The following is a 12,091-nucleotide window of genomic DNA, read 5'->3' as shown; positions in this document are numbered from 1 at the left end:
AGCTAAAATTAAAAAAAAATATATATGCATTGTTTATTTCTATTTCTCTGACAGGGTAGGATTTTGAATCAAGAAATTCCAGTGAGATTTGGGTCTTCCTATTAATTTTGTTTGAGCTTGGAAGTTCAGAAGATTGAATCAGAATTTTCTTCTTGAGATAATACTTGTCAGGTGGTGGAGATTTATTTTGAGTTTCTACTAAATCAATTTGTTCCTTGTTGATTCATGTTCTCTTGGAGCATTGATTTAAAGGTGTTAAATTCAATCAATGGAAGTTAAATTCTTGAGCATTTATTTTGTTCAAGAATTTGATTTAAGTTGAAGAAAGAATGCAAATTGGATTATTTGGAATTCAAGGTACCATTTTCAAAGTATTTTGGTTCATGATGTTCTCAAAGTCTAATTCCTAAGTCTATTTTATTCAAGTATGGATGATTCATTTATTTTGAATTTGTGTTACTTGAAATTTAAAGTCTTTATCTCACGAGTTCAAAAATTCAAAGAATGGGGGAAATAATTATCATTTTTCATGATTTGGAAATTACAAGTTAAAGGAATATTTTAAGACTTCTCAAGTTTATTCAAGTGGTGTTTCATGTTCCATTCATGAGAAAGATCATTCAAGTGAGTTATTTGGAATTCAAGTTACAACATTCATCAAAGATCTCTAACACTTGTCATACACTATTTTTCAAGATCATTCAAATTTTTCTCATGAGTTATTCATGATTCAAGTAACTAAATTTATATCCAAGTTCTAATGTCTGCAATTTGGAGTTGTGAAAAGTTTGAGTTCAAATACAACAAGTTGATTTGCAAAGAAGAATTCAAGAAACTTCATTTTACACCATCATTTCTCATGTTACAAAAAATTCTCAAGCTTCTAAATTTATTTTTAAACCTTCCATGCCATGAATTTCTTTAAGTTCCAAAGCCTCCTTGAATTTATCCTTACATTTTTCAAACTCCATAACCATGGTTCTTACCATCTTTTTCATGTTTCCAACATAATCCAACATTGCTCATACCATAAAAAAAATGTGTTGATGTTAGTACATGGAATTAGCAAGACAAGAAATAAATAAGTTGGATTAACACACATCAATTCCAAGAAAAATTCCAAATTGTTAAGTTCATTTCAAAAATATCTCAACAAAATTTCATTCAAACTCATTCCAACATTTCCAGCCACAATAAACTTCAACATTTTTTAATTCCAACAAGAAAATAAAGTCATTCCAAAATTTAATTCCAATAAACATCATAAATAAAGCTCATTCCAAATGAAATTATTCACAAAATAACAACAAAAATAGTGTGATTTTCGGAATAGTGATTCAAGTCCAAATTTGGACACTCCATTTTCCTCATTTCTTCCACCCAATCCAAAAAAATTTAACAAACAAATTTGTTCACAAAAAGTCTCATTTTAACCACCATAAAATCTATATAAAGAATTGATTTTAATCTTCCAAGGGGGATTTTTCGGATTTGAATTTTCACACCGCAAAACAAGAGCAAAGAAATAGAAGAGAGGGTAGAGAGCAATACCTCATCGGAGCTACGTCTCCTTCGTTGGAAGATTTGTCGGAAAAGCTTCAACCACCACCTTTCTTCATTCTTTCTCCTCCAAAGGGTGGTATTCTTTGCTTAGAACACAAAACTACCATTACTTTTTACATTTGATTTGATTAAAGTTAATTTTGAATACAAAAAAAGTTGCACGAAGGATTGTAGATCTACTCTAATTGAATGAGTTTTTGAGAAAACTAACTGTAGAAGTTGAAAGAGGAGACTGCGTTGAAGCAAAAAATGTAAAAAAAAATGTTTTTGAACATCTCGCGGCGGCACTGTCGGCCGCCACCGGACCACTGCGTCACCCTCACTGGAGACCGCGCGAGTCACCACCGTGTTCTTCTTCCTCCATCATGTGTTCTTCATGTTTAACTGTTGTGATTGATTTATTTTAATATTTAATGTTGTTGTTTTATAATAATGAAAGGAAAAAGTAATGACATTGGAGAAAGAAGAGAGAGATTTGATTCTTTAACTTTCTGACTTCTCTCTTTCTCCTTGCTTTTTTCTTTGTTTTTTTTTAATTCTTTTGGGATTTGTATGGTGCACCGGTGAGTGACAAGTGGCACCGAAAACACTTGTCATCTGAGAAGATGACCATATTTGTGATTCCATGAATTCTCAACCATAATATTATCATATGCCTTTGATTCTGGACCTCTAGATGTATTTACTTTTGCAGAGTTGATTGGATTTGGTGTCTGACATTAATTCTGCTTATTTCCTTTTACTATTTACTATTTTAATTTCTAAAATTCATAATAAATTGTCCAAAAATTATGAAAAAAATCAAAAATATATTTTATCTCATTTCTGACTTTGTGTAATTTTTCTGGAATTGAATTTTTTTGTTTGATATTTTTAATCATTTTCACTTGTTTAAGTGATTTTAATTAGTTTAAAAATACTTTTTCTGATTTTAAAAATTACCAAAAAAATTCTAAAAATATTTGTGAAAATTTCTGACTTTTCTTGGGTATCCTTTAATTTTTCTTTGATGTATTAAATTTAATTTGTTATTTTACCTCTTATTTTCATTTTAAAAGCCTTTTAAAAATCATTTTCTTATCATATTTTGCTTGTTAATTGCAATTTTAATGTTGTATATATTTTGGATGGTCTTGGATCATATGGAATTTGATAATAAGTTTCATCAAACTCATTGGATCTTGGGTGTTGATTTTAAACTCCACCAAAATGGATGAATGATTTTGATGATAACTTGATTAATCATTTGATTCAATTTGGATTTTTTTTCTCGCTTATCTCTATTCATCTCCTTCTTCTTCTTTTTCCTTTTTATCAATTTGAAAAGCATTTGAACTTTTTTTAATTTCATTTAGGCTTATGGATACTTGATGAACTTTCATCATTTTCAACCTACCTTTAGGTGATCCTTTGATCATTCAAGGTACTTGGCATTGATGAAAGTTTGTCATGATGTATCTTCCACGACTTAGGTCTTGATCAACCATGTTTGTTTGTATGGACTTCATGTTTTAGGGGGATGAACTTTTGTGTCATTCCTCTAACATGTATTATTCATAAATTGTTATTGACTGACCTCGTATAGTATCGACTTCTACATAAGTTCGTATGCGATTGCTTAACATAGCGCTACATTTGTCCCAAAATGGAAAATGATCATTAGTGGCACAAATTATATGTTTGAATGTCCAAGGATTGTTGATTAATAATTTTGGAGCCAATACCTATGACACTTGTTGTTAGGAGGTTTTAATTTTATCAATCCTCCAATAAGTTCTCATTATCTTTGGTCTAAGATAATCATTCAATCATCATTGATCATATTTTGAGGTCATTAACTATTAACTCCTAACATTTGTTTCTACGCTTTTAATTTCTCGCCATTTACTTTCCCGTCATTTACTTTATCGCTCTTTACTTTCCCGCAATTTATTTTAGCATCCTTATCATTCATTTTCATATTTACTTTCATGTCATTTTTCTTTTGCTCACTTAAGCATTTTATTCTTATGTTATTTTCTCTTTGCTCACTTGAGCTTTCTTTTTCTTTTAAAGATGCTAATAAAGAACTTGAACAATAAAAAAATACTTAAGGCTCTCTCTAGAGTTTTGGTGACTATCCTTGGCATATTATAGTATTCATACTTGTGGACCTTAGGATTAGAACCTTGGATATGTGATCTTGAGACCTTTGTGGTACCTTGTTTGTTATTCTGTTGTCTGAAGTCCTTGGGGTTTACTCCAAGGCATTGTAATTGAGATTACTTATATGCAGGTGTTATGATTTGAGGTCTATAATTTCATTTGGGTTCTTGACTATTACTCTTGTCTGAAGTCCTTGGTATTGTGTTTGGAATTTTCTGAGTGCAGGTGTTGTTATTTTGAACTTAAAACATTCATCTGGTACATGGAATTATGTTTGATCTTTGAATCTAAGGAAGACATAATTTTGGGATTGATATCTTGACTTTGATCTTTATTTGATCTGAGACTTCTACTTCGATTCATCTGATAGTTGTTGTCTTGAGGCTTTGCTATTCATTTAGGTATTGGGCTTAATTGTTAAAAATCCAAAGGAATTGGGGTTCTATGTTGACTTATAGTCAAGTGTTGCTTCCTCTTTGTTAGATCTTTCTTGACTTATCTTTTACTTTGAGTTTTAGGATAGTCCCTTCATCTCCTCCCCTTCTTTAATTTTCAAAATCTTCTCTCTTTTTTTAAAGGATTCTTGTTTTTAAACTTGAACCATTTTCTTAATAAACCTTGACTTTGTCAAGTTAATTTTTGACCTTTTTTTCTTAATAAATGCTAAGACATCTTAAGCATATCGAAAAAAATTCAAAAGACTTAAAATTAACTTCACCTCATTCAAATCTTTTTGCCACTTGGCTTTTATCTTTAAAACTTTTTCTTAAGATTAGATATAAGTCATTTCTAGTTGAGTTGTAAAACTCCTAACATTATAAATTTGATTGATTTAAGTGTTGAACCTTTACCATTTGAAAGGATTTAGTGGCATACTTGTTGAATCATCCAAGTTCGGGCCCTCATTTCATTTGAGATACAAAGGTTCACCTTTTCTCACATTCATAATAGTTTAGTTGAGTATTCTTCTTAAACTGATAAAATGTCTCTTCATTTAAAATCAATGCAACCAATTTTGGTCCTTTTGACCCGAACTACGGGATTCTGATTTCATCATTGCACATTGGTGATACGTAGGCAAAAAACTCTTGAAGTTTTGTCGAATCAAATTAATAAAAATATTTTGGGTGTACCATGAATACTTTGGGTGTTAATACCTTCCCTTTGTATAACTGACTTATTTACCTAGTTCTCTTTTGCTTTGCTCTTGATTTGCATATTTTGGGTTTTATTGACTCTTTCCCCATTCCTTTGGAAATAATAAAGTGTGGTGGCGACTCTTACTTTGTGAGTTAAGTTAACGAATAGCTTAATCTCTGATATTTTACCGCTATAGAAAAGTGGTGACTCTGCTGGGGAGTTATCTTCGAGTGGGGTTTAGTCTATCTTGTTTATCTGTGTTTTGTGATATATTTGTTTGTTGCTTGGACCATGAATTCTGGTCATAGGTTTCGTTAACATCAATGGATCTTGGGTGTTGATAGGTTGAAAAGCCAAATCCGCCAAAATAGATGATTGATTTTGATGAAACTATGCCTAATTTGTGATCCAATTTGGTTATTTTCTGGTTTTCAGGTGTTTGGTGATCTTTGTGTCGTGAGATAAGTCCTAACCCGAACTTGAGATCACTTATGACTATGATGGTGGGTATAATCAATGTTGGCTTTGATGGAGTCATTCATGAAAAAGTTGACTTAAGATCCCCCGCTCAGTGGAGACCCCTTTGATCATAGTATTTGTCCAACAAGCTAATCGTGAAGACATTACTACTTTTGACCTGGGAGTCTAAGAAGATGAGGACCTTTAGAAACCCGTTTACCCTTCTTGTCCTTATTAGGATGTAGTGCGGTGGCTAACCAGTCGCTATCCTGATTTAGTTGATACACGATTCTACACTCATATGGGATTCTCTTGAGAATATTATTAGCCCCCGAGCAAGTCGGAAGACCGATAATATCTGAAAGATGGATTGTTGACTATGGGAACTTTTGTAGAACCCGATTCTTGTTCAGGTGTTGAAAACCTTAGTACTCACCTTTGGAATGGTTAGAACAATGGTTCCATGCTCGTGACGTCGAATCTTTGAACCTCCCCTATTTGTAATCTTGTTGTGATGTGTTATATTCATGCATCCCTGCATTCATGAATATGATTTTTGGCCAAGTGTTCAAGGAACTTAAGAATTATTTTTGCAAACATTACAGATAATCCAACCATGTATTTTGGAAGGAGAAGCACTCAGAAGTGCACTTTCAGGACTCCTAAGTTAGAGGACCTGAGAAAGTTAGGATCTTTAGTTACTAGTACTAAGAACTTCCAAGACCGATATGGAAAGCGTTTGTCTATTTTGGGTACTAAGATGGAAGATGGGCTCCTTAACACTTTGGTCCAGTTTTATGATTCTATGTATCATTGCTTCACTTTCCCAGATTATCAGCTTATTCCCACTTTGGAGGAGTATTCTTATTTGGTTGGTTTGCTTATTCCTAATCAGATTCCATTTTCTGATTTAGAAGAAGATCCAAAGCCTCTTGATATTACCAAAGCTCTTCATTTGAAGAAATTTGCGACTGAAGCTCATATGACTTCTAAGAGTGGTATTCAAGGGATTCCTTTCAAGTTCTTGATAGGAAGAGCTCACTATTTTGCTGGTATGAGGAATGTGGACGCATTTGAGGTTATCTTCGCTTTGCTCATTTATGGATTGGTTTTGTTCCCCAATGTTGATAACTTCGTTGACATTAATTCCATAAAGATATTCTTGATTGGAAATCTAGTTCCAACCCTTCTTGGAGACACTTATTATTCTATTCACCATAGGACTTCAAAGAGTGGGGGAATAATTTTTTGTTGCACGCCTTTGTTGTACAAGTGGTTTATTTCTCACTTGCCGCAATCTGCTTCCTTTTGGGATCTCAAGAATGGATTAAGGTGGTCACAGAAAAGCATGGCTCTTACTCACTCTGATATTGTATGGTATCATCGTGTTTATGATGGGGTGATTATTATTGATAGTTATGGTGAGTTTCCCAATGTACCCCTTCTTGGTACAAAGGGAGGCATTAACTATAAGCCAATTTTGGTGCGTCATGAGTTTGGGTATGCTATGAGGGGTAAACCAAACAACATTTGGTTGAGTAGTTTCTATCTCAAGGAAAATGAAGATAATAGAGCTTTCAAGGAGAATATTGTTCGTGCTTGGTATAATATCCTTAGGAAGGGAAGAGAAGAATTAGGAAGGAAAGATTGTGTCTCCTTGGAACCCTATCTTTAATGGGTCTAAGCTAGAGCTCTTGATCTTAAGATGTCGTATCCTTGCCAAGAGCATTTGCCTATGACTGATAGATGTCCTACTCTTGTTTTTATGAATGATGTTGAGAAACTTCAAATTACTTTGACCCATATGCAACAAGAGAGAGATGCTTGGAAGAACAAGTATCAGATTGTTGAGTTCGAGAATTCAGAGATTCAAAAGCTGCTGAAGCAAAGGGATGAAGAATACACTGCCAACAAGAAAAGAAAGGCGCAAGTGGATTTATTTTCCTCTAGCCCTATTCTACCTGCTGATTATTCTAATGTTCCTGCTACCTCTAGTGTTTGGAAGAGTGTTGTAGACAACATAGTGTTGGGAAAAAAGAAGATGAAGGAAGGGTATGAAGAAAATATTGGAAAGTTGGAAAAGATATTACGGTCTACTGTTGGTTCCTCCTATTATGTAGTTCCTCAGGGCTTTAGGAGCTAGCTTTCTTATTTCTTTTGTAGGATTATCGAAATTTTTACTTTGATTGTAATCCTTCCAAAATTAATGAAATGAGATTGTTATTCAGTTATTGCAAAATGTGTTCTTTATTTAATGTTTGCAAATTAAAATTGTTAAAGTTCCTTGGGAATTTGGTTATTTGAAAAAACCTATTAATAAACATATGCATTGCATACCATGCATCATTTGAATCATATTCTTGCATCCCAGGTTATTTTTTAGAGTCTTATCCTTTTTTTATCTTCTAAAGGCAAGTTGCTACACCCCTACAACACTCGTGATAATTCCAAAAAGAAGAGGGAGAACTTGGAACAAGAGAACAAGGAACTAAGAGGAGAAGTCGTTACTCTCAGGACCGATATGGAAAGACTCACTACACTCGTGGAAGCTCTAGTGGCTGCTCAGAATCAGCCACCACCCCCACCTCCTCCTCCTCATTCTCTTCATCCTGATGTGATAGAAGTTCAGACTACTGTGATATTCGAAATCAACTCGATGTCCATTTTTGTGGCTCCTGTTATTACTCCACAATATCATATGCCCAGAGGATACCCCTGGGGCATGCATGACAATTTTATGCCAAAAGGTTATAATCCCGCCGTTGTTGAAATCCCTCAACCTGTCAACCCATGCAACCTATGATGATTGTCACCCCTTCAATGGTACATGTTGCGCCATATGTTGAAGAACCTCTCTACCACGCTGAGCCTAGTGAAGCTGTAGGCGCTTATAACCGGATGGATGCGTTCCAAGATCAATTATTAGAGATGCAGAAAGAGATTAGATCCTTGAGAGGCAAAGAGCTTTTTAGTAAGAGTGCTGCTGAATTATGCTTAATACCAAATGTGAGGATGCCTGCCAAGTTTAAGGTCCCAGAATTTGAAAAGTATAAGGGCAACTCTTGTCCTCAAAGCCACCTTGTTATGTATGCAAGGAAGATGTCTGCTCAGACGGACAACCAACAGTTGTTAATCCATTATTTTTAAGATAGTTTAATTGATGCTGCTTTTATGTGGTACATGGGGTTAGACAGTAACCAGATTAAATCTTTCAATAATTTGGGTGAAGCCTTTGTGAAGCAATACAATATAATGTTGATATGGCTCTGGATAAGGATCATCTCCGAGCTATGTCCCTGAAAGATAAGGAAACATTTAAGGAGTACGCCTAGAGGTGGTGAGAAATAACTGCCCAGATTAGTCCTCCCTTGGAAGAGAAGGAGATGACTAAGATCCTTCTGAAAACTTTGAGCTCTTTCTACTATGAAAGAATGATTGCTAGCGCGCCTAGTGACTTTACTGAGATGGTAAACATGGGAATGCAGCTAGAAGAGGGTGTTCGGGAAGGACGTTTGACAAAAGAGGGTGGATCTTCTGGAGTGAAAAAGTATGGGAATGGTTTCCCGAAGAAGAAGGAAGGTGAGACCAACGTTGTATCCCATGGAAGACATAGAGGAAGAGTAAATCATCAACAACATGTTGCGACTGTTACTCCTGCTTACCAACCACAATTCGCACAACAGGTTGCCTGACCAAATAATCATCTAGAACGCACTCAAAAGAAAACTCATTTTGATCCAATCCCCATAAGTTATGTTGAACTAATTCTTGATATGCTGAAAAAGAATCTCGTCCAGTTGAGGAACCCACCAGCTGTCCCTAAGAACCCACAGTGGTGGTATAAGCCTGACGGATGCTTTGTCCAATGTCTTGGTTGATACGGCTTTGTCCAATGTCTTGGTTGATACTGCTTCCTCCCTGAACGTTATGCCAAAGTCAACTCTATCCAGGATAACCTATCAAGGAACTCCTATGAGATCCAGTGGAGTGGTTGCGAAAGAGTTTGATGGTTCTAAGAAAACTGTAATTGGAGGAGTTGATCTCCCTATGCTGATTGGTCCTCATTCATTCCAAATTACATTCTAGGTGATGGATATTCATGCATCATACAGTTGTTTATTGGGTCGTCCTTGGATCCGTGGAGTTGGGGAAGTCACCTCTACGCTTCATAATAAATTGAAATTTGTGAAGAATGGAAAACTGGTTGTTGTGGGTGGAGAAAAGCACTGTCGATGAGCCACTTATCTTCCTTCTGTTATATTGATGCTGAAGAAGCTGTGGGAACTAAATTCCAAGCTTTATCTATTGTTGAAAATGTTGTGAAGAATAATGGGTCTTCTATATCTTCCTTAAGAGACGCTCAACATATAATTCATAATGGTTCGGCTAATGGATGCGGTCAACTAATTAAACTTCCTGAAAACAAATTTCGCACTAGTCTCGGGTTTTCTCCCAATTCTACCAAAGGTGCTAGGTTAGATGATGTTATTCATCCTATCCAAGATGTTTTCCGTAGTGGAGGTTATATTCACAAGTCTACTTCAGAAGTTTATGCTATCATCGAAGAAGATCCTGAGCAAGATTTACCCAACTTTGTGATGCCTGGAGTAATCTACCGAAACTGGATAGTTGTTGATGTTCCTTCTTCCATTCATATATCTAAGTAATATGTTTTTTTAACTTCCTTTCACTATGCCCAAGGTGAAAGTGATGAATGTTCGGCCTTTGTTTCAAATTTTAAAATCATCAATAAAATGTTATTTTTTTTGTCCATGTGTGTTTTTATTTTTATGTTTTTTCTGGAAGATGGTAACCTAAAAAACCCCAAAATATAATAATTTCAATATCTGCATAATCACGTATTCATGGTGTCAATTTCTAAAATCAATCATAAAATAATTGTGTAGATTGCTTGATAAACCCATTGAATACAATGACCCTATGCCCTCTCCCAACTTTAAGTTTCATGTGTTTGAAGCAGAAGAAGAGAGTGGTGAAGATGATATTCCTGATGAGATCTCTCGGTTTCTTGAGCACGAGAAGAAGACCATTCAACCATATAAAGAGCCATTGGAAGTAATCAACTTGGGTTCTAAAGAGGATAAAAAAGAAGTCAAGCTTGGGGCACTGCTAGGTCTAGAGGTTAAGAAGAGGATGGTAGAGCTTCTGAGAGAGTATGTGGATGTGTTTGTTTGGTCCTACCAAGATATGAATGGTCTTAATACTGATATTGTGGGGCATAGATTGCCACTCAAGCCAGATTGTACACCTATGAAGCAGAAGTTGAGAATAACTCACACTGATATGGCAGTGAAGATCAAAGAGGAGGTATAAAAGCAAATTGACGCAGGTTTCCTTGTCACTGTAGAGTATCCTCAATGGGTAGCTAATATTGTTCTGGTTCCAAAGAGAGATGGAAAAGTCTGCATGTGTGCTGATTATAGAGACCTGAATAAGGCCAATCAAAAAGATGATTTCCCTCTACCACACATTGATATGTTGGTAGATAATACGACAAAGTTTGATGTGTTATCTTTTATGGATGGATTTTCTGGATATAATCAAATTAAGATGGCACCCGATGACATGGAAACAACGACGTTCATCACACCCTGGGGAACATTCTGCTACAGAGTAATTCCCTTTGGGTTGAAGAACGCGGGTGCTACGTACTAAAGGGATATGACAACCCTTTTCCATGACATGGTACATAAAGATATAAAAGTCTATGTTGATGATATGATTGCTAAGTCAAGGAATGAGGATGATCATGTGGAGAATTTGTTGAAATTGTTCCAACGTTTGAGGAAGTATAAACTCCGTCTAAATCCTAAAAAATGTACTTTTGGTGTTCGTTCTAGGAAGCTGTTGGGTTTCATTATTAGCCAGAAAGGTATTGAGGTAGATCCTGATAAAGTTAGGGTTATTCGAGAGATGCCTGCACCTAAAACTGAGAAGCAAGACAGAGGATTTCTAGGACATTTGAATTATATTTCTAGATTCATATCTCACATGACTATCACATGTGGGCCAATTTTTAAGTTGCTTCATAAAAGTCAAGATTGTAAATGGACAAAGGATTGTCAGAAAGCCTTTGACAATATCAAGGAATACCTGCTTGAACCTCCTATCTTGTCTCCTCCGATTGAAGAACGACCTTTGATCATGTACTTGAAATTCTTGATTGAGTCTATAGGTTGTGTTCCTGGTCAACAAGACGGGACAGGTAGGAAGGAGTATGTCATCTACTACTTGAGTAAGAAATTCATTGATTGCGAGTCTTGGTACTCTTTGCTCGAGAAAACATGTTGTGTTTTAGCCTGGGATGCTAAGCGTTTGCGTCAGTATATGTTAACTCATACTACTTGGTTGATATACGAAATGGATCCAATCAAGTACATTTTTGAAAAGCCTACTTTAATTGGAAGGATTGCCCGTTGGCAAATGTTGTTATCTAAATATGATATCGAGTACCGACCCCAGAAAGCGATAAAACGAAGTCTTTTAGATGATCACTTGGCACACCAACCACTTTATGACTATCAAACCATCAGGTTTAACTTTCCTGATGAAGATGTTATGTATCTAAAAGCCAAAGATTGTGAGGAGCCATTATTTGGAGAAGGGTCGGATCCTGAATCCCGATGGGGTTTAGTATTTGATGGAGCTGTGGATGCTTATGGAAATGGAATTGGGGAAGTTATTATTACCCATCATGGTTCTCATATTGTAAGACCCCAATTTTGACCCTAAGATCCCTCATGCAATTCCATCATAAGCATAA

General features: G+C 35.4%; 1 protein-coding gene across 1 annotated transcript; it reads left to right on the top strand.

Moving 5' to 3' along the window:
* The first annotated feature begins 5,923 nt into the window (after positions 1-5,923).
* On the top strand, positions 5,924-6,982 carry LOC127123425 (uncharacterized). The gene is made up of 2 exons (XM_051053645.1): positions 5,924-6,094; positions 6,203-6,982. The coding sequence occupies exons 1-2, from the start codon at positions 5,924-5,926 to the stop codon at positions 6,980-6,982; spliced, it is 951 nt and encodes a 316-aa protein (XP_050909602.1).
* Positions 6,983-12,091: the final 5,109 nt, after the last annotated feature.

The sequence above is a fragment of the Lathyrus oleraceus genome, chromosome 2 (assembly GCF_024323335.1).
Source record: "Lathyrus oleraceus cultivar Zhongwan6 chromosome 2, CAAS_Psat_ZW6_1.0, whole genome shotgun sequence".
NCBI classification, from domain to species: domain Eukaryota; kingdom Viridiplantae; phylum Streptophyta; class Magnoliopsida; order Fabales; family Fabaceae; genus Lathyrus; species Lathyrus oleraceus.
This window is presented reverse-complemented; position numbering and strand designations above follow the sequence as displayed.